The sequence below is a fragment of the Piliocolobus tephrosceles genome, chromosome 1 (genome assembly GCF_002776525.5).
Source record: "Piliocolobus tephrosceles isolate RC106 chromosome 1, ASM277652v3, whole genome shotgun sequence".
Classification (NCBI taxonomy): Eukaryota; Metazoa; Chordata; class Mammalia; order Primates; family Cercopithecidae; genus Piliocolobus; species Piliocolobus tephrosceles.
In genome coordinates, this window is record NC_045434.1 from 197,276,184 (window position 1) to 197,303,126 (window position 26,943).

The 26,943-nt window shown below is 41.4% G+C and overlaps 1 protein-coding gene across 4 annotated transcripts in view; it reads right to left on the reverse strand.

Annotated features, from left to right (window-relative positions):
* MACO1 (macoilin 1) overlaps positions 1-26,943 on the reverse strand; it is a 71,082-nt gene that overhangs the window by 11,895 nt on the left and 32,244 nt on the right. For 3 of the 4 annotated variants that reach the window (XM_023219597.2, XM_023219601.1, XM_023219599.3), the window contains 2 exons: positions 3,616-3,774; positions 2,194-2,376 (listed from right to left, as the gene is read on the reverse strand). The exons of the other annotated variant lie outside the window; for it this stretch is intronic. In XM_023219597.2, coding sequence (XP_023075365.1) covers positions 2,194-2,376; positions 3,616-3,774 — 342 coding nt within the window. The remainder of the gene's footprint in view (positions 1-2,193; positions 2,377-3,615; positions 3,775-26,943) is intronic. 4 annotated transcript variants of the gene reach the window in all.

Consider the following 26,943-nt stretch of genomic DNA (forward strand, 5'->3'; position numbering starts at 1 on the left):
GGGATAAGAACTTAGGTTTTCTGGCTTCCCAATCCAGCAAACTTCCCACCAGGCCATGAGACTTGAGACAATACACACAAAGCCAGATAGAACTGAACATGTACTATCTCCAGCAGGGGGCAGTGAACTAGAAAAAAACATTCCCCCAACTTTTGAGGGGCTATGCATTGGGACTTTTGCCTTTCTTGTCATAAAGTTGCCACAAGCCTGAAATAAACAGAAAAACAAGGGCACACCATTAAGCTGCTTCTCGGGGCTATCATAAAGTTGAGCTAAAAGAGATGATGGCAATGGTCAGTCCAAAGCTGGAACTATCTAGGTTCCAGAAACAGCCCAATGAAGAAAGTAGGTGTTCTCTGCCTATCAAAAAGGAAGGTCTAGTCAGAGATTTATGCCCTGAGATTTACTGAATAAGTTATGGCAGGCCTGGTGTGGTAGCTCACGCCTGTAATCCCAGCACTTTGAGAGGCCAAGGTGGGAGGATCATCTGAGGTCAGGAGTTCGAGACCAGCCTGGCCAAGATGGTGAAACCCCATCTAAAAAAAAAAAACCCACTAAAAATACAAAAATTTGCTGGGCGCAGTGGCAGGAGCCTGTAATCCCAGCTACTTGGGAGGCTGAGGCAGGAGAATCGCTTGACCCCGGGTGGCAAAGGTTGCAGTGAGCTGAGATTTGGTCTTCTTTCACAGTGGCTCATGCCTATAATCACAGCAATTTGGGAGGCCAAGGCGGGTGGATCGCTTGAGGTCAGGAGTTCACTGCACTCCAGCCTGGATGACAGAGTGAGACTCTGTCTCAAAAAAAAAAGGAAAAAAAGAATAAATTATGGCAAACAAGGACTGTCGGGGATAAGATAAATAAGCTTAACTGGAAGGAAAAGGGATTTGAGGTAGGAAGGAAAAGGGATTTGAGGTAGACATTGAAACCAACTTACTGATTCTCAGGCATGGGAGACACTAAGCAATATGGTTAAGGAACTGCTATGTCCTCCTGAGTGGAATTTCTCAGAAAGGGCAGGTGCTGGATGAACTGAGGAGAGGAGAGCAGTCATCACTAGATGACTGTTCAGAAACATCTCCTGCAAGTGTAAGTGCTTCAGAATGCGGATACATCTTCAAACAAACAACCCCACATTGTAGGCCGGCTAGTCAAGGGCCTAGTAAGTCTGTATAGATGCTGATGGGCCAAGCCAGCTCAGCCATCTGCTGAGGGGACACAGGATCACACAGGAGAGAGTTCTAACTTGCTGTTATTTCCTAAAAGGTGAAATGACTCACCAATTATTCTGCAAATGCCAGAACCCACAAAGAAGGCTATCAACATGCCAAAAGTTAAATTACTTAACTTTAATTACAACAAAGCAAAATTCAAGGAAGAATTACAGTTGAATTATACCATGTAGATACAAATTAGGATGGAATTTAAAAGTGAAATAAGTAATAATTTACCCTCGCTCTATATCTGCAAACACCTAACTGACTCCCACATGCAGAGGGACTTCACTAGTCAAAAACACAAAGGAAAAAGTGGTAAGTGAAGTAGAAGCAAAAAGGAAAAAAAAAAAGCTCTTAACTATCTAATAGTTTTTGGAATACTTGCACACAGGGGTACTTTCCAGTGGTATAGGAGGTAGTCCCCAATTTTCATTATGCCACAAATGTAATTCCATCTAGTAGAGACTTATGTTTCACTTTTTTTTCCATTTCATTTGACAGTCTGCTGATATCCATTTGAGCAGCCAGTACACAGTGCTTGGGCAACCAAGATTTCATCTTCCTTCCATTTTAAGATAAAAACTTCAGAAACACATATACCTAAGAGTGGAGAGTAATGATAGCTCTCTAAAGGGAACGAACCTCCAGATGGAATCTCTCAATGCACTTAGTAATCATCAGCCTGACAAAAAGTGACTGGAAACCTCTTTATGAGTAGTACTTTGCCTCCCAGGTATGGGAAACGTGGTGATTCCCTCATCCCACTTTATAGATGAGGTCACTGAGGGATGAAGCTGTTATAGGATAGTGCAAGCTTGCGTAGACGGAGTTTAAACCAGCTAATAAAACAGTACTTAAAAGCAATCCATCTGTGCATGATTGCTGTACGTCCAATCCTGCCCAAGGCATCAAATTCCCATGTCTTTGTTGGTAAAGGAAAGCCAACCTTGGAGTAAACACTCAGGTGACATGGACGTACCTAGATGCAGCAGCAAATGCAACAGCCCGGGCAGCAGTGGCTTCTTCTAACTTCTTCCTTTTTTTCTCTTCCATTAACTGTTTTTCTACAAAACTTCGGGCTTCCTGCTCAGCTTTTAGCTTTTTCTCCAACTGGCTGATATTCTGCTTGTCTTTTTGCTTCATTTGCACAGCATTATGTAACCTATATGGAAATGATTGTCATATAAAGTCTTAAAATTACAAATGCCCACTATAAACCCTTGAGAAACATCTCTTTATCACCTTACGGCCAATTAAACAAGAAGTTTAAACAGCAAGTCAAAAATATCAACTACCAGAATGCCTGAGGAAAACACATTGTCGTTATTCCTTAATAATTCCTAAACACCAATAAACAAGCTGCCTTACAAAACAGAGATTCAGACCTAGCCTCTGCTCTATTCAAGTAAGTGATCTACAGAAGGTCATCCAGAAAACAGGGTAAAACAAATTTCAAACACAGGGGAAGGTAATTGTGTAACTAATTCTAATGTTCCAGAGCACCCCGAAAGAACTTCACTCCCACCAAAGAACCACTGATGGGACCAGCCCCAGTGAAACTGAGGTAAGGGGTGGAAAGGGGAAGGTTTTTATTTTTCTTGAATACAATTTTGCTGTAGCGTACTACAGCTTTTCCTTTCCAGCTCAGGATGCTTGCTCACAGTGTCCCCAGATCCTCTTTTAGAGTCACAGGATGCTTAATTTCAGATAGAAATTTCAGTCATATTTCCTGCTTACTACCACCCCCAGCTTTACCGATCACCATGAGGTGAGTTTATCATTGGGATGTTCTCTACATATCAGTGTGGCCACAAGTGCTGGTCAGAGGCAATGGAGAGGTTATTTGCCACTACCACAGGCACACATTGCTGGGAGATTTAAAAAAAGAAAAAAGGACAGACCCACACTGAGTCAAGAAGTAATTCCAGAATGAACTAATCAAAAGCCTAAAAGAATTCACACAGAAGGCCTGGCTTTTTGCCTGCCTTTTCAAATAAAATCAAAGTTCAATGTTATCTTTTAGTTCTGGCAATAAAAGTAAATACAGTCAAATCCTCTAGAAACTTTCACTGAAAGGAGCAAAATTTTCAAACTGTGGCAGAATTACTTCTTGTCAATTTTACTATCCAAAAACTCAATAACTATTTTAGACTAAGAAGTTATTAAATGAGAGAAGACAAAAATAGTAATATTAATAAACTGTTTTGTGGCAATGAAATAAGTTTTTATAGATTTTATAAACATGTTGAGTATCTGGTACTAAATAAAGTATTTTAAACATTTTATTTAAAAATCTCTCCGCGGGTCTCTGTCACCATGAATCTTGTGCTCCAACCCCTGGAAACAAGAGAAGTAGTGAAGCTGCTGGGCTTATGGCCAAAGGCCTAAAAGGTGCACATACTTGTTCTGCAGCAGCTCATTCTCCTGCCGAAGCTGGCCCATTTCTGAGCGGATCCCCCGCTCGGTGCTCGAAAGGGAGCTGATCTGACTGCGGAGCTCTTGTTCCACTTGTCTGCTGGCTTGCAGGTCAGCCTTTAACTTTTTAATGTCTTGTTCCAGCCTAGGAGAAGGAGAAATGCAGCATTTTCATCTAGGTGAGGGCACCCACAGAGCTGGGAGGGACCTGGTAGGGGTCCTGGACTGGTGGGTGAATGGCAGAAGGACCCCGCTGGCAGCTCCTGCCATCATGAGGACTCCCGTCTGCAGTTGGGTTAATTTTGTTGAGTGATTCCACCTGGGTCCCTACCTCTTCCCACTGGGGTGTAACTTTCAACTTCCCCCAAATGTATATGAATATTGACAGGTGAGTATGGTGCTTGTGAATATGCATCCGAGCTGCTGATAAAGGAGAAGCGGACGGCAGAGAGGATGGCTGAAGACTAAAGGCTCCCTTCCTACTGGTGGCTTTTCATGCCCTCAGCAAGGGAAATATGTCCATACAACCAGCTCATGACCTAGCACTTAATGCTTTGAGCTATTTTGATAGATCAGAATCTACTGTCTGAGACACTGTCCCACCACAGGCCTAGAAGAAAACTATCTGCGACAACCTCCAGACATTGCTAGCATCCTTGCTGAATGACGTTCATACCCTCTTGTGATTGCGGCAGAAGAGCTCATGAGACTCAACAACAATGTAAAAAGGAACAAATTACATGCTCTAAGAATCATAAGAGAACTCCATCTATAAAATGAAGTCTATCTTTTCTCCTCAATTTCTTACTCTTGTTTCACCTATTTTCTTTACTGCAGTAATAGTTTCACTTCAAGTGACAGGTATTGGAGACCTACCATGCGTATGTAGTGCTGAAAATGGTAAACAAAAACTATAAAATTGGCCGGGTGCAGTGGCTCATGCCTGCAATCCCAGCACTTTGGGAGCCCGAGGCGGATGGATCACCTGAGGTCAGGAGTCCAAGACCAGCCTGGCCAACATGGTAAAACCCCATCTCTACTAAAGGTACAAAAATTAGCTGGGTGTGGTGGCGGGTGCCTGTAATCCCAGCTACTCAGGAGGCTGAGGCAGGAGAATCACTTGAACCCAGGAGGTGGAGGTTGCAGTGAGCCGAGATCGTGCCACTGCGCTCCAGCCTGAGCGGCAAAAAACAAAAAACAAATAAGCGAAAACTATAAAATCGAGTCTCTTTTTTCGTGGGAAAACTTCACAATTAGGAACCAAGACATAGAGAGGAACCAAGAAATACATAATTTCAATGATAAAACAATAACACAAGGAAGACCATGATTAAATATATGCCAGAAGGAATAATAACAACAGCTACTATTTAATGAGAACTTACAGGCCAGGCACTGTTCTATAGTGTTTAATCCTATGAACTCATTTAATCTGTACAACTACTTAATATGCACAAAAATAGGAAATGCAATTCCTATTCCTATTTTTACAGATGAAGAACTCTAGGCTAGGAAAGGATGCAACCCAAGGTCATCCAGGCAGTCTAGTTCCAGAGTCCATTCTCTTCACCATTAGACCAAACTATAGCCACATCACCCACAGCATGGTAGAGGAAGAAGTACTATGTGAGTCTGAGGAGAGAAGACTGGGAAAGGCTTTGCAGAGTAGGTAGAGATTGATTGGGCCCTGATGTTTGGATAAGATTTAGAGAAGTAGAAGAGGAGGAGGGGATATTCTAAATGAGGGGAGAAATGTATTAAAAAGCTCAAAGGCAAGAACAGCCATAGACATGTGCAGGCAAGCCATTGGTCTGGCTTCTGAGAAAGGCTTGTACTGGGGAGAGAGTAGGAAAGGACAGAACAGATCTGATAGATAGGACTGTGGAGAGTGGTGCTGAAGGTCAGGTCAAGGATGGCTGCCATGTGAGGAGGAGTTGAGAATGAAAGAAAAATTAGATCTACAGAGGCTAGATCTCAATAATTTTGTAGTTATTACTTTCATTTTTTAAATCTCTTCCTACCACAAACTATTCTAAATAAATATTTATTTAGAAGAGGCTTTTTCCATCAGAATACAAACTCACAGGTAGGTAAAGTCAGTTTGCTCTGACGAGACTCTTGTTCATGTCACTAATTCAACACACCAACAGAACCAAGATTTCTGAAGGGCAGTGGTGATCTCTTTGGAACTGTCAGCTCCAAAGACTAAGTCCTTAGAGACATGTTTTATTAAGCACTAAATCCCCAGAGCCCTCCACAGTGATCAACGCTTACTCAATAAATGTTGCCTGACACAGAGCAGCTTTATTTACATATCTACCTTTAGGCAACTTAAAAAAAACCCCAAAACCCCAAATCATAAAACACTGACAGTCACCTTGCAGGTGCAAGTAGCCAGTCCTCCCGTCCAGTGCCTGGGAGCATGGCCTAGAAACCTTTTGTTCCAAAAGCACTGCTGGGTGTCCTGACAGCTTGCTCCCCAGGGAAGGGTCACAAGTCAACATCATGCCACACTTTCCCTAGTGCTAGGGTTATTCCAGTTGAATGTACTCTCGGAACTGCTCTAAACAATTACATATCAGCATTTACACCATCACCATACTGTCTCTCATTCACTCCCAAGTAGCCCAAAGAATATATTCTGAAAGAGGTCAGTGCTGTCAGGCTATCTTCATTAAGAAATTTGGCTGAAAAACGTGTTAGGTAATTTGTCTTTCTTGAGAAGCTGATTTCACAGTCTGAGGATTACATTTTCAGTAGAAAGGGTGAGTTTTTAGGTGAAAATAGGGGCTAAGCATGGTTTAGTAATAGAGTTTAGGATCAGGGTTCTAGATTCAGCTCTGGCACCAACTTCCTGACCCTGCGCAAGGTGTGTAATCTTCCAGGCCTCAGTTTCCTCATCTACGGCTGTTATCTCTAAAGTTCCTTCCAGTGTGGGCTAGGATTTCTAGACCTGACACACTTAGAGATGGCTGCTGATTTGCCTCTTTAGATTAGCAAACTGAGCTGTATCATACGCAGATGCACAGGAATCAAGTTCCACACCAGTGGAACCAGTTGCTGGGGCAAAACATATGCCACAGTTAGGAATGAAAGAAAAATTTAATCTGTAGAGGCTAGATTGCAAGAATTTTGTAGTTCTTACTTTCTTTCATTTTTTAATCTTTTCCCACCACAAACTAGAAAAAAGAATATTTATTCTGAGTGAAATTTTAGAGTTCCTTGAAAAATGTAAAAATCCAATGAGCAGTTATGAGACCAAAAAGCATAAAATATCTAGAGTACAACTTCTGAAGATCAAAGAACATAATATATATGTGTGTGTGTGTGTGTGTATATATATATATATATATATATATATTTTTTTTTTTTTTTTTTAACCAAGTCTCACTCTGTCGCCTGGGCTGATCTCGGCTCACTGCAATCTCCCCGTCCCGGGTTCAAGCGATTCTCCCACCTCAGCCTCCTGAGTAGCTGGGATTACACACGCCCACCACCACACCCAGCTAATTTTTGTATTTTTAGTAGAGACGAGATTTCGCCATGTTGGCCAGGCTGGTCTCGAACTCCTGACTTCCTTCAGGTGATCCACCCACCTTGGCCTCATAAAGTGCTGGTATTACAGGTGTCAGCCACCATGCCCAACCAACAATGTATTTTTTAACGTGAAGCTTCTATAAAAATTTTGTCAAAGACTAATAGTGGCACAATACAACAAAAATAAAATGAAGTGGTTACAGGAATGTGTTCACTTTGTGAAAATTCACAAATGGCACACTTGATTTGTGCACTGTTGTGTATATATATTGTATGTCAATAAGAAAAGGTTTATTTAAAAAATAAAATAATCTCACAAGACACAAAACTAAAATACTTCAGGATTTTCATAACTGCTACCATGAATTTTGTAAAACTGAATTATTTTCCAAACTGCTGCAGCAAGCCTGAGAGTTAACACCAGCATTCCCAGTTTAAGAAACACTGCTCTACAGGAACACTGCCTAATGGCTAATGGCATGCAGGATCACATAAAGCAGTAAATGGCAAAATTCTCAGCAAATTAAAAAAATTTATGATGGACAATTTTTCATTAGCTGTCTACAGAAAGCATTAATTGGCCTTGAATGTCCACTACACATTTTAAATCTTTATTAAGGTAGGCAGCAAAATGATTTGCCACCTGCATTGAGTTTGTTTGTTTGTTTATTTATTTATTTATTTATTTATTTATTTATTTATTTTTTGTTGAGACAGAGTCTCGCTCGTCGCCCAGGCTGGAGTGCAGAGGCCGGATCTCAGCTCACTGCAAGCTCCGCCTCCTGGGTTTACGCCATTCTCCTGCCTCAGCCTCCCGAGTAGCTGGGACTACAGGCGCCCACCACCTCACTCGGCTAGTTTTTTTTTGTATTTTTTAGTAGAGACGGGGTTTCACCGTGTTAGGCAGGATGGTCTCGATCTCCTGACCTCGTGATCCGCCCGTCTCGGCCTCCCAAAGTGCTGGGATTACAGGCTTGAGCCACCGCGCCTGGCCAAGTTTATTTTTGATACCCAGTCACAGTATCAAAAACTGAATAAACAATGGAAAAGTATAAATAAAAATATAAATAACTCATAATCCTCTTATGCAGACAGAACTGCTCACTATTTGGTGCACCGCTTTTCTGTATTTTTTTTTTCTATTTCTTCATACATGTAAATATATTTAATATTGGTGAGAGAGTACCACATACACAGCTTATAAATCATAAGCACCTTCTCACACTATCAGACATTTTCCATAAATAATTAACTGCTGCCTAATATTCCATCATATGGATGTACTATACAATCCGATGTTCTAAGATACATCTCAATTTTTGCATTTGCCCAATAGAAAAATGTATGTCATGAGTTTTGAAAGAACTACGTGTGGCCAGGAGCAGTGGCTCAGGCCTGTAATCCCAGCACTTTGGGAAGCTGAGGCGGGCAGATCATCTGAGGTCAAGAGTTCGAGACCAGCCTGGCCAACGTGGTGAAACCTTGTCTCTACTAAAAACACACAAAAAATTAGCTGGGTGTGGTGGTGCATGCTTGTAGTTCCAGCTACTAGGGGAGGCTGAGGCAGGGGAATCGCTTGAACCCAGGAGGCAGAGGTTGCAGTAAGCCAAGATCACACCACTGCACTCTAGTCTGGGTGACAGAGGGAGGCTCCATTTCAAAAAAAAAAAAAAGAATTACGTGTTACCAAATTGAACTGAACCAGGATAGTCAAGTGCTAGAAGAATTTATTAAACAGATAACTACTATTTGTCTTAATGGCATATTTAATGCTTTGGTGCTGAAGTTCAATACTTTATAGGTAAAATACAGATATATAATTTATTAGTGTGACATACAAAGAAGTTTTTATTAAATGGTGTTAAAAGGTTAATGTAAAATCTTCAAATGTATTAATATGATTCTATTAAAGTGTCATTAGCTGAAAGCTAAATTAAAAGCAGTGATCAGGAAGAAAACGAGGCAGAAGTAATAGATTATAAGCCTTGAAACTAATCTCAGCAGATAGGGATAGAAAGAATGGAGGAAAACATCAAGCTCCTTTTATCTGAGTTAAGGGCCACACTCTTCCCTAGACTATAGAATTTTAAGGGATAAAAGAGAAGTTTTCTCCACAAGACCTATAATCTCATTTAAAAAAAAAAAAGGGGGGGGGAGGCCAGATACATCTGAACCAAGCTTTAGTAAGGCTTGTCAGGAAATAAATGCCCTTCCTTCTTGCCTAACTCTTGTGGAACCAGTTTTCACCCTTACAAAGGTCTACCCTGTGGCATCACCACTTTGGACACAGATAGGGCCCATGGCAAAGCTGGAGTTTATATTTACAATAAATATGTCAATTTTTGTCCAACTGTACAAGCCAGGGTTCTAAATTATTACACATCAGGTCCAGGTAACTTTCCTAGTCACTTTACTGATAATTTCAAAAGACAGCACTTAACTTCTAAGAGAGTTGTGAAGCTACCTCTGAATCCTATTATCTAACTCAGAGCAAGAGTTGGGACCCACATAGCAGCACTTTCTCAGGTCCCTGTGTCAGATGCCAGGCTGACTTCAAAGCAAAATTGTCAAGTTTAAGGATCACTCTTACTCCAAACCTTAACTATAGCTCACCTTCTCCCTAATCCTACCCAACCAAGATAAACTGTAATGTAAATGATTAATAATTATTTAATTTTAACAGGAAAAGATTTACATTTTAATAAAGGATAATCTGCTAATTGACCAAAGGAATGAAGTTCAAATGTTAGCCTTTCAGACAGGCTAAATAGGAAAAATATCTTCGAGTATCTGGAAGAACACCTGGTAGTAAAATAAATACATTATTTATTGAAAAAAATTTTTTGAGACAGTCTCACTCTGTTGCCCAGGCTAGAGTGCAGTGCCACGATCTCGGCTCACTACAACTTCTGCTTCCTGGGTTCAAGTGATTCTTGTGCCTCAGCCTCCTGAGTAGCTGGAATTACAGGCATGTACCACCATGCCTGGCTAATGTTTGTATTTTTTGTACAGATGGTGTTTCACATGTTGGCCAGGCTGGTCTTGAACTCGTGACCTCAAGTGATCTGCCTGCCTTGGCCTCCCAAAGTGCCGGGATTACAGGTGTGAGCCACCACGCCCAGCTGAAATACAGTATTTAAGTATTAGCTTTTAGTTAAAATGGGTATTGTTTTTAAGTATCTGAAAAGGTAGGGAGATACTATGTCTAAATGTTTGTAATTCTTACCTCTTGTGAATTACCTGAATTACAGCCCACACTACTATGCCTTCACTTAAAGTTTAAAAGTCTTCAGTGGCTACTGCCAATAACTTCATGGTTTTATAAAGCCTGACTTCAGCTTTATGAGGTCTGACTGAAAGCACAGGGGAAGTTTAAGGCATCAGGGCAGTAAATTTCCCCAGGAATCAAGTCTTATAAAAAAGAAGCAGACCTTTTTCTCAGTCAAGACTTCACCTAGGGGTGACTATGAGTCACAGCCCATACCCATTCCAGAAAACTACCTAAGGATATATGTCTGTGGGCTGCAGGCTGGACCCCATGAACCCCTGGGGATGATAAGGAGCCTCGGCTTTGCTGGTTATCTATGAACTCTAAAGAGCAGTGACAGAGAGGCTCTAGGCTCTACAATACAGAACTTACCCTGCTGCTTGCTCTGTAGGAGAAGGGGCTTCAGAAAGTCATCTCCAAGTTACATAGCCAACTGATTGAAAGGTAGGTTTTCTAACAAATCCCTCACATCAGCCAAAATGACCCACTCCTTGTTTTCCAGACATTTTCTGCCTTTAACTATGCTACCTCCTTGGGAGGAATGGCCTCCAGTTTTCAATCTTACCCATTCTTCAAGGCTCAGTTAAAAAAAAAACAAAAATTAAACTCTCCAGCACAAGGTGCCCAACGTCCCTTCTCCTTCTAAAACCCTAAAGCTCTCCGTGTCAGTGTTTCACATTTGGCATCAAACCATCGTCCTGTGTTGGGCTTCTTTTTGTTGCTGTTGTTCTGATGTTTAATCTTTTCCTGTGTCTGTATCGTATTTCTAACAAGACTATAAGTTCTTTGAAGCCAGGGACTACAAAATTAGAAGCTGGGACTGTATTTCTAAAGTTTCTTCCAATCCTTATAGATCATGTCACTAATCTTCACGCTGTGTCTATCTCCTCAGTGATCACAATAGAAAAGGGTCAGTGTTATGACACAGGAGGCTCTGGAAACCTATGTACAGCAGACCATCCGATTTTTAATTTAAATAGTGGCTGAAGGGAACAGGGGTAAGTGGGCATTTGCTTTTAAGGAAGGCAGGTGCACATGAAAAGAATTAATGAAGAGCAACTGCTTCATCTCGATTAGTACCTAATTCCATTAGGAGTTACCCTGGTACACATTAATCATACAAGACAAGACTTGTTTAAGGACCACACAGCTTCTGTCCCCAGAAGAAATACTGATTACCCTCTATACCAACTCCCCCCCCTCTCCTTTCCAGGTCACTCACACTGTCAAGACAGGTAGCTTGGGTCATTCATAGAAAAATGTGTTTTAAGTATATGGTAGATACATCCCATCTTAAGTGAGGCCTACAGTAACGTGACCCTGTTCCAATGCAGCAGGTATAAACCACAGATTTGGAAATACTGACATGAAGCTGCCTCGGATGTCACTGTAGTGACTACAAGGCATAAGTGTACAAAAATAAGCAAGAGCTTGATGACCTGATTACTAGGTGAAGCCATGTTACAAAGTACTTTATGTCTCTGCTCCATAATCTGTCAAACACAAAAGGCAAACACATCAATTTTCCTAAAGGAATGCAAAGAGAGACAGAAAAGAGTTCTAGAGACTTTCACACAACTGGTCATTTAGGGAAACAGGGTACTCACTGACTTCTTAAAGTTCTTCAAGAATAAAGCTGTGAGTGCCAAGAACTAGTCATTTTAGTAAGGTCCATAAAGGAATCGAGCCAGAATTGACAAGTATGTATCAGCAGTCATTAACATTCATATCTTATGTAAAAGCTTGTCTGTTGTAATAAGAAAAAAACCATAAGCACTTAGATACTCAACAGAAGGTGGCTAAATAAATCAGAGTACATTCACATTTGATTGTCATTAAAAAATTAAATCATTAAAAAATCACCAATGAAGAATATTCAGTGATACAGAAGAATGTTTATGATAGAGTTTGTGAAAAATAAAAGCTATAAAACATACATAGTATAGCTTAATTTTGTAAAAAGAATATATATGCAAGAGAAAAATGCTAGGAGGATATAAAATAGTGGTTACCTTATCTCTTCCTTTTCAAAATCAGATATAATATGCATAACTTATTTTTAACATTTTATTATTTGATAATTTTAAAAGAGGATACTGTTAACCTACTCCCCATTCTGTTTCACATTCACTGACACTCTCAGATTTGCCCATGTCACAGGGCAGTTTCAAAACAACCCAAAACCTTAGGGAAAATCCAAGTCTCTTACTTTTTTTTTTTTTTTTTTTTTTTTGTAGAACCTGGGTCTTGCTATGTTGACCAGACTGGTCAAACTAACTCCTGGACTCAAGTGATCCTCCCACCTCAGCCTCTCAAAGTGTTCAGATTACAGGCGTAAGCCACCATGCCCAGCCAACATAAACTTTTTAGGTCACTCCAAAAAAGGGGAACTTAACTTTCTGATATAGAGAATGCCTCAGTTTTGTTTTTTTTTTTTTTTTTCTTTTTTTTTTAATTGAGACGGAGTGTCGCTCTGTCACCCAGGCTGGAGTGCCGTGGTGCCATCTTGGCTCACTGCAAGCTCCGCCTCCCGGGTTCACGCCATTCTCCTGCCTCAGCCTCCTGAGTAGCTGGGACTGCAGGTGCCCTCCACCAGGCCCAGCTAATTTTTTGTATTTTTAGTGGAGACGGGGTTTCACTGTGTTAGCCAGGATGGTCTTGATCTCTTGCCCTCGTGATCTGCCCGCCTCAGCTTCCCAAAGTGCTGGGATTACAGGCATGAGCCCGTGCGCCCAGCTGAGAATGCCTCAGTTTTAAAATCTACCTCAACTACTTCCTATTCATCAGCTCCTAACAAAATAATAGTTTTTCGGGGGGAGGGGGGAGGGATTGCATTGGGGAGTTATACCTGATATAAATGATGAATTGATGGGTGCTGACGAGTTGATGGGTGCAGCACACCAACATGGCACAGATATACATATGTAACAAACCTGCATGTTATGCATATGTACCCTAGAACTTAAAGTATAATAAAAAAATAATAATAATAATAGTTTTTCTAAATTTAGATTCTGTAGCTGCAGTTTATTGTCCTGTTTGTCCTGCTCTCTTTGGAAAGATCTCTTGGTTACGTACGACACTGGCTGCAGGAGAGGAGGCACCGCTCTGACTTGAGACTTCACTGTATCACACATTACAAGAAACAGTGCTGCGAAGTTCAAATTCTAAGCCAGCCCTGTGACGTCTGTGAATAAGTAGGGTCAACATCCTGAGTTTTAGTGTATTTTGTGCTCTGAAAACACAGTAGAAAAATATCTTGATGTAGAAGAAGTTACCAGTCCTAGACACAGACAGAGTAAGCAGCTCTCTGCACAGTATGGTTTGAGGAATGCCAGAAGGCCCCAAACCACCCTTATCAAAAGGCCGTCCCCTCTCCTTCTAAGTGGTATGAAAGCCTCACAGTCAGGTGTGGGAATATAATAGTAAAGGGAGTGATCCTCTGGAGAGGTACAGTCAACATGGCCTGTTTTCTAAGAGCACAGAAGACTGAAGAAGAAAAGGCAAAAAGGTCCCATTAATATATGGCAGATTAGTTCACAGGATTTACCAGGTATTCCCTAACAGAAAAGTCCTTGCTAAAGGAAAGTCAAGTTTTCACTGGTGAGGCCAGAGTGTTAGAGGGAGTAAAACACAAGTATAACAGAAAAGGCGAGGCACAGAAGTTGCAAACTGGTGAGCCAATATGGCCCATAAATGTGTTTTGTTTGACCCTCCCCCTACATGATGTTAAAAAAAAAAAAACAAAAACGTTTTTTAACTGAGAGGTTTCACGTAAAGATATTTTCAGCATCTCTCCAAAATATCAGAAGACTTGGCAACATTGGGCCTACAATCCCCCATGGCAACAACTGGCTGTCCCCTTTGGAAGGGTTTATGCTCCCAGAATTCTGGGTGTCAGGTTCAGTACTGAATGAGAATGATGACAATACCAGACTCCAGAATGCTCACTCTAACCTGCCCCACTCACTCCTGTAGGAGTCTGAATCTGCAATACTTGCTCTGGAGCAGAGTGTGGGGGGAGCAATGGTCCTTTCTAGTTCGTTAATTTGTGTTTCTGTTTTGAATCTGTTGGAACACTCTAACAAGAAAAGCAAAATGTACCTTGTGATAGAGGAGAGTTGTCATTCTACCTACAAAAAAGAAACTGAAACTTGGTTTTAATCCTGAGAGTCCCAGCTGGCTAGGAGAAAAGAAGAGATTTGCAAAGACTGAAATATACCCACATTGGCTGGCAAAGTATCCAAATAGCCGTTTCTAAATTATAGCATGAATAATATTTAAAGAATATGGTTCCTTTTCCTTGGGGTTACCTTCCCTTCAGGGAATCCGCCCCTAACCTCCTTAGATGAAAAACTCAATTCATTATATGCCAACAGAGGTTGGCATATAATTTAACACAAAGCCTTTCAAAGTTTTGTAATAGTTCCTTCTCAATTCTAGTCAGTAAACTTTCAAACAGCCTATCTAGAAATCAGTTTTGATAGAATAAACTCTCAGTACTCAACATAAAAATGTGTTTTTTTATGTTTATGTAGAAGCCCCCTCCCTAATAACCTGTTACTTCACAATTAATCCATACACCATAATCACCTTCCTGTTTGGCCTCTTAGATATGGAGACATTTGGCAAACTGCTTGCCTAAATTCACTTATGCCTAGTTTCTAAAATGCCACATGGTTTTCAAGCCACAAAATAACCCTGTTTAAGTATAAAATCACGCCTCTATTACCACATTTATATCCCAGAATACCATAGTTTTAAATTCCTGCAATGGTTAAAATAAACTCAAACTATATTGTATATTAACATAAACAGAGTCAAACTATAGGTATATAAAATATTATGGGCATAGCAGAAAATGAAAATTAATCAGGTCTGACAAAGTGTATCTGCTCAGACATAGTGCTATAAAAACATAAATCAGAAACATGTTTCCACAGAGACAGAAAACACACTAAACTTACTAGACAGATGGCTCTACTTATTTTTTCCCACTTGATAATTTCCAAATAATTTAGCAGCAGCTATATCCAACATATTTAATCTACTCTAGCTAGAACATCTAAGTGTCTAGTTTTCACAGTTCCCATTCTAAAATTTCATATGTTTTTATAATAATTTTATCTTTCAGCTAGAATAATGCTGTTCCAGAAAATTATTTTATGCCTCACAGAAGCAGAGAGGCCTGTTGCGGTCGCCATCACTCACGGAGGGGTCAAGTTGGTGACTCTGCAGCAATCTGTCAGCACCCCGTTGTGTAGCCACCTGCAGGGAAAGCAGCTAGGGGAACCCCCAAAGCCTGAATCATTGTCTACCAAGATCAGATTTTCTTCCACAAACTACTCCTGACACAAGCAAAATACATTCAAAGCAGAAGACAACAAACAAATGTACCATTCTCTCTGTAGCACTAGAGAGAAAGCAGTCAAACACATATTCTAAACTGGAAGATCTCCTTGGAGAGAAGGTTGGAACAGAAATATGGATGAAGCTGGAAACCATCATTCTCAGCAAACTAACACAGGAACAGAAAACCAAACACCGCATGTTCTCACTCATAAGTGAGAGATTAACAATGAGAACACATGGACACAGGGAGGGGAACATCACACACCAGGGCCTGTTGCGGGGTGGGGGGCTAGGGGTGGAACAGCATTAGGAGAAACACCTAATGTAGATGATGGGTTGATGGGTGCAGCAAACCACCATGGCATATGTATACCTGTGTAACAAACCTGCACGTTCTGCACACGTATCCCAGAACTTAAAGTATAATAATTTTTTTTTAATGTAGGATCTGAGCTGTATTTCCAGCTACCACAAAAACAAAGCATGATCTGGGGCTGGCGAGGAGAGAGGGCTAAACCCACCAGGAAAGATGAATAAAATAAGGCAAACTGAGATTATCTTCCCTCTTCCTGGCTGAGATGAGGCTTGTGTCTAGATTCCTTGGCCCTGAAGCACAACCAGCCCCACTCCCAGAGCAAATGCCTTTTTTGACAGCAGTGCCTCAGAGGATTTTTCTCCTCTTTTCCCTTGTAACTTTCAGAAATTCTTACACCTCTTTCAAAGCCTTGGGAAAAACTACTGACAGAGTGCTGGTTTTAAAACTCCCTGTGAAATACTAAGAAAAGGGGTTTGGAGTAAAAAGACTTTCTATTTAGAAATAAAATTGTTAATAACCTTCTCAAAAATAACAAAGAGTTTGACACTGGATGTGTAATCCTCGATTGGGTCTAATGTGATAATCAGGTTTTCTAACTTCAAAAGTCTGTGAGTTGCACTGTGATAAAATTACTGGGCGCCATCCTCCCTGCTTCCCAGTATTTTCCCTGCACAAAGGTAGTATTTATTAATTCAACAAGTATTTATTGAGTATCTACTCTGTGTCAAGCCAAGCACTGTGTACGTGACAAACCAGTGAAAATAAGTTCCCTGCCCTTACTGAGCTTACATTCTATTATGGTATAATAAGCATGTTATAAAAACTTAAACTATACAGAAATCAATATGCAGAAAGTAAATGTCTTTGACAGCCAACTACAATTGATCATCTGCTATATATTTCAAGTAATTTTCTGTGCACATGAGAAATATATCTACCCATTTTTTTTTTCTTTCTCTCTCTTTTTTTTTTTTTTGACAGAGTCTCGCTCTGTCGCCCAGGCTGGAGTGCAGTGGCATGATCTCTGCTCACTGCAATCTCTGCCTCTCAGGTTCAAGCGATTCGCGTGCCTCAGCCTCTCGAGAAGCTGGGATTACAGGAGCCTGCCACCACACTCAGCTGATTTTTGTATTTTTAGTAGAGACAGAGTTTTGCCATGTTGGCCAGGCTGGTCTCGAACTCCTGGCCTTACGTGATCCACCTGCTTTGACCTCCCAAAGTGCTAGAATTACAGGTGTGAGCCACTGCACCCGGCCCTACCCATATGTATTTTTTGGGTTTTTTTAAAGACAGGTTCTCACTCTGTGGCCCAGGCTGGAGTGCAGAGGTGCGACCTTGGCTCACTGCAACCTCTGACTCCCGGGTTCAAGCGATTCTCATGCTTCAGCCTCCTGAGTAGCTGGGACTACAGGTACATGCCACCACGCCCAGCTAATTTTTGTATTTTTAGTAGAGACAGGGTTTCACCATGTTGGCCAGGCTGGTCTCAAACTCCTGACCTCAAATGATCCACCTGCCTCAGCCTCCCAAAGTGTGGACTTACAGGTGTGAGCCACTGCGCCTGGCCCCTACCCATATTTTTCAATGGATTCATACTATACAATCTGTTTTGCTACCTGCTCCCTCCCCAGCCCACTTGAGCAAACAATCTTGGGTTCCTTTAATTACCTTAGGATGGGCTTGCACCTTTTAAGAGAATTGTTTGTTATCTTTCCCAGTTCCCCACTAAGGACTTGTCAGGGTCTTGGAGGAAGGATGGAATCATTCATGAGAGGACACCTGCCCCTGGGTCACCAGTCCAGGGAATGCTCACAGGCTCTGTCTCCTGAACTGACTGCTCTGTCTTGCTTCAACCCCATGGTCAGGTCCTAGCTTTGGATTCTATTCTTGCTTCATGCCTACAACAACCTTGGGCTACATGCTCTGAATCTTCTTCTCCACCTTCTGTTGCAACTTGGACCAGCACCTTTCTCTCTTGCCCTGGAGCTGGGAGCCAGCCTCATCCACTCCTAACCCTGACCCAGGCCAGTTTCCTGTAAGAGATAAAGAATGATAGAAAGATAGATAGTAAATAGCATTGGCCCCCAAATTTACTAGTGGCTGTGAAATGCTTCTCTAAGATCACAAAATAGGGACATTCTCTCTTCACTTTGCTCTGTTTTACAGTTATTCACACCAAATCATATTGAATCCACTGATTATGAAAAATCAGTATATAAAAATATAGTCCTTTCTATTCAACTAATGTATAATTTTAAATTGGGTGTAGACATCTCATAATGTGGAGAAACAAAAAAGAAGTACTATAAAACGTCTCCTGTAGTTTTTTCCTAAACTGCAAGACCAAATATACCAAGGAGTCTTATAATAAAAGTCAGAGGTTGGCCAGGCATGGTGGCTCATGCCTATAATCCCAGCACTTTGGGAAGCTGAGGCGGGTGAATCACAAAGTCAGGAGTTCAAGACCAGCCTGGTCAACATGGCGAAACCCCCCTCTCTACAAAAATCAGCTGGGCATGGTGGCAAGCGCCTGCAGTGCCAGTTACTCAGGAAGCTGAGGCAGGAGAATCACTTGAACCCAGAAGACAGAGGTTGCAGTGAGCCGAGATCGGACCACTGCACTACAGCCTGGGCAACAGAGCGGGACTCTGTCTCAAAAAAAAAAAAAAAAAAAAAAGTCAGAGGTTACACAGCAGTATTAAACGCTGGTAGCTGGAAGACAAGGTTAAATTCAGAAGTATGAAAGTCTGTGAATTGCTAGTCAAGCCACATTTGAGCAATGTGTGCCATCAGGAAAGTCTAGTCACAGAAGAAAGCTGATTGTTTTTAACATTTGCTATCTTCATCGTTTCCTTTTAAGGAAAAAAGGGCAGACTTATGTTTTAAAATCCTAAAACATAAATAGAAGGTTTAAGTGGGCTAGAAAGTACAATGAAGGGCAATGATACTTTGCTCACTCACCAACTTAAACTAGAAAGGAATGAGCCACAAAAACTCGTATCACAGACAACTAAACACAATACTACTCAACATACTCACTGATGACTAGAACATTATATAGCTTATTTATAGATTACGTTGTTATCAATATATGAGCTCTAAAAATATTTCTCTAGACTCACATTTGTTAATTTAAATTAGTACTTGCATATGAGTGTAAGTTAAACACTTCTCAGCTGGGCGTGGTGGCTGACGCCTGTAATCCCAACACTTTGGGAGGCCAAGGCAGGCAGATCACCTGAGGTCAGGAGCTCGAGACCAGCCTGGACAACATGGTGAAACCCTGTCTCTACTAAAAAAATAAAAAAATTAGCCAGGTGTGGTGGCACCGCCTATAATCCCAGCTACTTGGGAGGCTGAGGCAGGAGAATTACTTGAACCTGGAAGGTGAAGGTTCCAAGATTGCGCCACTGCACTTCAGCCTAGGCGACACAGTGAGACTCTGTCTCCAAAAACAAAACAAAACAAAACAAAAAAAACCCAAAAACACTTCTCAGTGTAAACAAATGAGTTAAAATCTCTCAAAGTGCTTCTCTATGCCTGCCTCTTCTCTGAGGCAGGTCTACCAGTTGCTTGGAGATTCCTGCAAAAATCCTGAGCAATGATTTCCCCATTTCCTTTTAGGCTATCAAGTCTCTAAATAAACAGAACTAATTGTGGGAGCAAACCAAGTTATAAGTAATATCATTTTGATGTGCCTAAAATAACCAAATGAATTTGGAGCAGAATAAAAGACCGAGTATTCAATATATTACACTTTACCCAGATTTCCATATTCTCCTTAAGAAAAGGCACTTTCCTCTTCCATGGCTTCAAAACTTCTAGGAACTCACCACCATGGCAATGTGCACACCCCAGGACTCTAGGCCTTCCAAGCAGAATGAGGAACAAGGTTAATGGTGGCCTCTCTGCAGGGTAAGTTGATGGTTGCATCCCTGGTCTCAAGTCTTCTAGTTCAGGGCTCTTATATCTGCTGCTGCCAAGCTAAGCCTACTCCAGATATAAAGAACGATTCCCATGCTGTGGGGCTCTAGGCTGTCTGGACCAGACCAATTCCCAAGCTAGCCCTAATCAGAGTTGAAGTCTCAGAGATTCTGTAAGCTTTCAAGGATACAAGCAGCTGGCCCCTTTCTATTTAGAGATAAATAAGTACACTCATGTGTCTTTGGCAAGAGCAAGAAGTTTTAACACACAACAGCACCTCTCTAGCAGAAAAAAAAAATTCTGAAATTCTAACCATTTTTTCTACAGATATTAGCCATGAGCTTCTAGTGTCAATCCTTGGGCCAATGTTAGCTGTATTTGCATTCAAAACAAAAACCCAAAAAAATATAAAGCAGAACAAGAAAGCAAGCTGATAAAAAATTTTAAAGTACTCTAGTATAACAGAAAGGGTTCCAGAAGTCAAGAAACTTCAGTTCTGGTCCTGGCAACATCACCCTAGCTTGGTCACCCACAGCAGCCATATAATCTTCTAGGGTTCATTTACTTCACTGATAAAAATGAAAAACAACAGAGTTCAAGGAAGCTGGTCTAGATAGCTCTTAGATCTCTTCTAGTTGCAAAAAAAAAAAAAAAAAAAAAAAACAAACCATCATTCTAAATTCTACTCAGTTTTACTAAGTGGTACTTTACCAAGCAATTGGATACTTTTCCTTTCTGACTCTTCATACCAGACACAATTCAACCACTTTAAAGGGTTGATAGCATATTAAAAATAAACACTATAATACAAAAGATCAATCTGTCTTAACAAAAAAGGCAGTGGAATGGAAATAAACAGAGAAGAGAGGTTTGCTTCAACATTTCCACAGATTATGGATCACTTAGTATTTTGTTACCTCAAAGAGTTAAATTCTCTCCCTTAACAAGGAAACTGAAAGACTTAACAATTGCCAACAAGAAACCACTTGGTCTTGGGCTGTTTTGACAGAGAACCTTGTGGCAAGCGCAAACAAAATTGTTGACTCCTCTGTTGTAGGCCTTGAAACTTCAGGACAGCAGTTCAGGTTGTACCCTGCTCTGCCTGATCTTAGACAGTGATTTCTTTTTCTTTCTTTTTTTTTTTTTTTTGAGAAAGAGTCTCGCTCTGTTGCCCAGGCTGGAGTGCTGTGGCGCCATCTTGGCTCACTGCAACCTCTGCCACTCAGGTTCAAACGATTCTCCAGCCTCAGCTTCCCAAGTAGCTGGGGTTACAGGTGTGCGCCACCATGCCCAGCTAATTTTGTATTTTCAGTAGAGACGAGGTTTCACCGTGTTGGTCAGGCTGGTCTTGAACTCCTGACTTCAAATGATCCACCTGCCTTGGCCTCCCAAAGTGCTAGGATTATAGATGTGAGCCACCGCACCCGGCTGAGCATAATTTCTAAATGATCGCACAGGCCTGCCATGAAATATTCCACCCTATGTAAAAATGAGTGTTAGACTAAGTTGAGAAAATGATTTTTATATAATTTAAGTGAAAAAAGCAGGACACAGCCGGGCGCGGTGGCTCAAGCCTGTAATCCCAGCACTTTGGGAGGCCGAGACGGGCGGATCACGAGGTCAGAAGATCGAGACCATCCTGGCTAACACGGTGAAACCCCGTCTCTACTAAAAAATACAAAAAACTAGCCGGGCGAGGTGGCGGGCGCCTGTAGTCCCAGCTACTCGGGAGGCTGAGGCAGGAGAATGGCGCAAACCCAGGAGGCGGAGCTTGCAGTGAGGTGAGATTGCGCCACTGCACTCCATCCAGCCCGGGCGACAGAGCGAGACTCCGTCTCAAAAAAAAAAAGAAAAAAGCAGGACACAAAAACTACACAACTATAAAGGCATGATCTATGAAAGAAAAAATTGATAAGCTAGACTTCATTAAAATAAAAATTTCTGCTCTATAAGACACTATCAAGAGAATAAAATGCCTCAGACTGAAAGTATAACATTTGTAAAAGGCATCTGATAAAGGACTATTACCAAAAATATAGGAAGAACTCTTAGAACTCAACAACAAAAAACAAACACACTGATTTTAAAATGGGCTGAACTGGCCGGGCGCGGTGGCTCACGCCTGTAATCCCAGCACTTTGGGAGGCCGAGGCAGGCAAATCACCTGAGGTTGGGAGTTTGAGACCAGCCTGACCAACATGGAGAAACTCCGTCTCTACTAAAAGCACAAAATTAGCCAGGCATGGTGGCGCATGTCTGTAATCCCAGCTACTCGAGAGGCTGAGGCATGAGAATTGCTTGAACCCAGGAAGCGGAGGTTGCAGTGAGCCAAGATGGCACCATTGCACTCCAGCCTGGGCAACAAGAGTAAAACTTTGTCTCAAAAATAAATAAATAAAACGGGCCAAACTAATACCAAAAAGACAAAAAATAACAGATGCTGGCAAGGATGTGGAGAGAAGGAAACCCTTAAACACTGCTGGTGAGAATGTAAATTAATACAACTTCTATGGCAAACAGTATGGAGATTTCTCAAAGAACTACAAGTAAAACTGCCACTCGATCCAGCAATCCCACTACCGGTTAGCTACCCAAAGAAAAAGAAATCAATATATCAAAAATATACCTGCACTTGTATGTTTACTACCACTCTAGTCACAACAGCAAAGATACGGAATCAACCTAAGTGTCCATCAATGGATGACTGGACAAAGAAAATGTGGTATACACACACAACGGAATATTGTTCAGTCATAAAAAGAATGAAATTACGTCTTTCGCATCAACATGGGTAGAAATGGAGGTCATTATATTAAGTGAAACAAGCCAGACGCGAAAAGCCTGATATTACATGTTCGTACTCTTAAGTGGGTGCTAAAAAATGTGTACACATGGACACAGAGAGTTGAATGATAGACAATGGAGACTCGGAAAGGTGAGGGGATGGAAGGAGGGTCAATGATGAGAAGTTGGTTAGCAGGTAAAATGTGTATTATTTGGGTGAAAGTCCTGACTTGACCAATACACAATCTATGCATGTAACAAAATTGCACTTGTACCCCATGAATTTATACAAATTTTAAAAGTGGGCTAAGACTTTAACAGACACCTCACCAAAAAAAGATGCACAGATGGTAAACAAGCATATAAAAAGATGTAACATCATATCATATGTCATCAGGAAAATACAAATTAAAATAATGAGATACCGGCCAGGCGTGGTGGCTCAAGCCTGTAATCCCAGCACTTTGGGAGGCCGAGATGGGCGGATCACGAGGTCAGGAGATCGAGACCATCCTGGCTAACACAGTGAAACCCTGTCTCTACTGAAAAATACAAAAAACTAGCTGGGCAAGGTGGTGGGTGCCTGTAGTCCCAGCTACTCGGGAGGCTGAGGCAGGAGAATGGTGTAAATCCAGGAGGTGGAGCTTGCAGTGAGCTGAGATCCGGCCACCGCACTCCAGCCCGGGCGACAGAGTGAGACTCCATCTCAAAAAAAAAAAAAAAAAAAAAAACAACAAGATACCACTATCCACCTATGAGGGTGGCCAAAATCCAGAACACTGACAATACCAAGTGCTGGCCAGGATTTACAGGAACTCCCATTCATTGCTGGTAGGAATGCGAAATGGTCTAGCCACTGCCAAAGACATTGTGGCAGTTTCTTACAACTAAATATACTCTATTATCCAGCAACTGTGCCCCTTGGAATTTATTCAAAGATGAAAACTTATGTCCACCCCAAAACCGGCACATAGATGTTTACAGCTTTATTTATAATTGCCAAAACTTGGAAAAAACCAAGATGTCCTTCAGCAGGTGAATGGACAAACTTGCAATATATCCAGACAACACAATATTATTCAGTACTAAAAAGAAATGAGCTATTAGTCCAGGAAAAGACACAGAGTGGGCTGGGCATGATGGCTCATGCCTGTAATCCCAGAACTTTGGGAAGCCGGGGCAGATGGATCACTTGAGCACAGGAGGAGTTCAAGACCAGCCTGGGTAACATAGTGAGTTCCTGTCTCTATATTTAAAAAAAAAAAAAAAAATTGCCCAGGCGCAGTGCCTCATGCCTGTAATTCCAGCACTTTGGGAGGCTGAGGTGGCTGGATCACCTGAGGTCAGGAGTTCAAGACCAGCCTGGTTAACATGGCAAAACTCCATCTCTACTAAAAAACCGTCTCTATTAAAAATACAAAAAATTAGCCAGGCATGGTGGCGGGTGCCTATAATCCAAGCTACTCTGGAGGCTGAGCCAGGAGAATCACTTGAACCCGGGAGGTGAAGGTTGCAGTGAACCGAGATCATGCCTTGCACTCCAGCCTGGACGACAAGAGCAAGATTCCATTTCGGGGAGGGGGAAGGGGGGGGGGGGACAGAAATTATAGGTGGGTGCAGCGGCTCATACCTGTAATCCCAGAACTTTGGGAGGCCTAGGTAGGCGGATCACCTGAGGTCAGGAGTTCAAGACCAGCCTGGCCAACATAGCAAAACCCCATCTCTACGAAAAATACAAAAATTAGCGGGTGTAGTGGCGGCCACCTGTAATCCCAACTATTCAGGAGGCTGAGGCAGGAGAATCGCTTGAACCTGGGAGGCAGAGGTTGCAGTGAGCCGAGATCACGCCACTGCACTCTAGTCTTGGCGACTAAGAGTAAGACTCCATCTCAACAAAAAAAAAAAAAAAAAAAGAAAAAGAAAAAGAAAAAGAAATTATAGGAGACATGGAGGATTCTTAAATGCATATTACTAAGTAAAAGAAGTCAACCTGAAAAGGCTATGCAATGAGATTCCAACCATACGACATTCTGGAAAAGGCAAAACTAAAGAGACAGTGAAAAGATCAGCACTTCCCAGGGGTCAGGGGAGAGGAGGAGGGATGGATGGACGGAGCACAGAGGATTTCTAGGGCAGTAAAACTACTGTGTATACTATAATGGTAGATACATGCCATTATAAATTTATTCAAACCCATAAGACTGTTTAACACTAAGAATGAATCCTAAAGTAAACTACGGACTAGGTGATGATGATGTGTCAATGGAGGTTCGTCTGTGTAACAAATGCACCACTCTGGTGGGGGATGCTGACAGTGGGAAGGCTAGGCATGCGTGGGGACAGCAGGCATATGAGAAATCTCTGTATCTTCCACTCAATTTTTCTGTGAACCTAAAACTGTTCTAAAAATTAAGATCTATTTTAAAAAACACTATAAAATGCTATGATGACAATTATATATAATTAGCCTATGAGAAGACAACAAAATTTTAACAGTGATTTGTGTCATGATTGTGGGACTATTTTCTCTTTTTATCTAAAATTGTAAAGACTTTTTTCACACTTAAAATATTTTTAATTGACCATTGAGGAAAAATTTTAAACCAACCTTATTCTAATTTATATTATTCCTTTCCAACTCAGTACTTAGTTAAAACAACTGATCTTCCTCATTGATTTTCTGTTTTTGACTAGAATTTTTCTCATGTTGGAATCAAAACCATTTTTGGCTTCCAACATTAAGTCTGTTTTTAAATATCTTAGGTAAATAATTCAGAAATCAAGCTGGCAGAACACAGGGTCATTTTGTAAGGTATATGTTTCTAAAACCAACAGAGCACTCCGGACTGGCTTTGGCAAGTTCCCAAACTTTCTAGGAAAGGACCCTATAGGCAGGCAACACCTATTTATTCCCAGGTTCCTCACCTTCCTCCACATTTCTTTACCTTAGCAATCCACCCAGCACCTTCTGCTCCACATTCTCCTGTATTTCCTCATAAAGCAGAGCTTCTTCCATTCAACCAGTTCCTTGTTCCCATATATCATTCATTGATTCAACATTCACTAAGCACTCTATTTTTATAGAGAGATATTAAAAATGAAGAGAACCAGCTTCCGCCCCGTGGAGCTCACAATCTAGTAAGGGGGAAAGATCTTCAAAACAAGTGACTGCTATACAATGGACGTTAGCACATTTTTTCTGTAAAGGGCCAGACAGTATATACTTTCAGCTTTGCAGGCCATAGTCTCTGTGGCAGCTATTCAGCCCTGCCACTGCAGCACGAAAGCGGCCATTGATATAATGTAAATGAATGAGAGTGGCTGTGTTCCAGTAAAATTTATTTTTACAAAAACAGGCAGTGGGCCAGATTTGGCCTGTGTGCTGTTGCAGCCCGTGGTATACAGCATACTAAAGAACATCCCTAGAGCTGAGAGAGCTTGAGAAAGACCTGCCAGACTGCCTGCCCTTTTACAAGGAATAGCCATCAAACCTTAACTGGACAGCCAAATCAAGCTATAAGAATTCTCCTTGAAACTGGCGGAGCAGTAATAAACTTTCCCCCCAAAAGTCACTGAATTGGTTGCTCAAAAATAGCAGTTCTCACCCACAGTTTTCAGACAGACATAGCTGTAGAATGTGTTGTAATTAATCTATTATTACAGTAGAGTTACTGGTTAGTTAATACAGTACTGGTTTTCAAATTTTGTCTTCAACACTTAGAAAAGGGTAGATCAACTTGGGGGACACATGGACAGAAAGACTGGAACAACAGATACTAGGGACTTGAAAAGGAGGAAGGGAGGGAGGCAGTCAAGGGCTGAAAAACCTTCCTATTGGGTACTGTGTTCACTGTCTAGGTAATGGGACCAATAGAAGCCCAAAGCTCAGCCTCATGCAATATGCCCTTGCAACAAACCTGCATATGAACACATGTGTACCTCCTAAATCTAAAATTAAAAAAAAAAAAAAAAAGAAGAGATCAATTTTATCGCTAAAGCATCCCTGTGGAAGTCCGTCAGCCTGAAACTGTACACCACCCCAAGTGTGCCTGCAGAAGCAAACAGTTCATGTACATACTGTCAGCCCTGTATGTTTGCATCAGAAGGGATCTTAGAGACCACTGAGTCCAGCC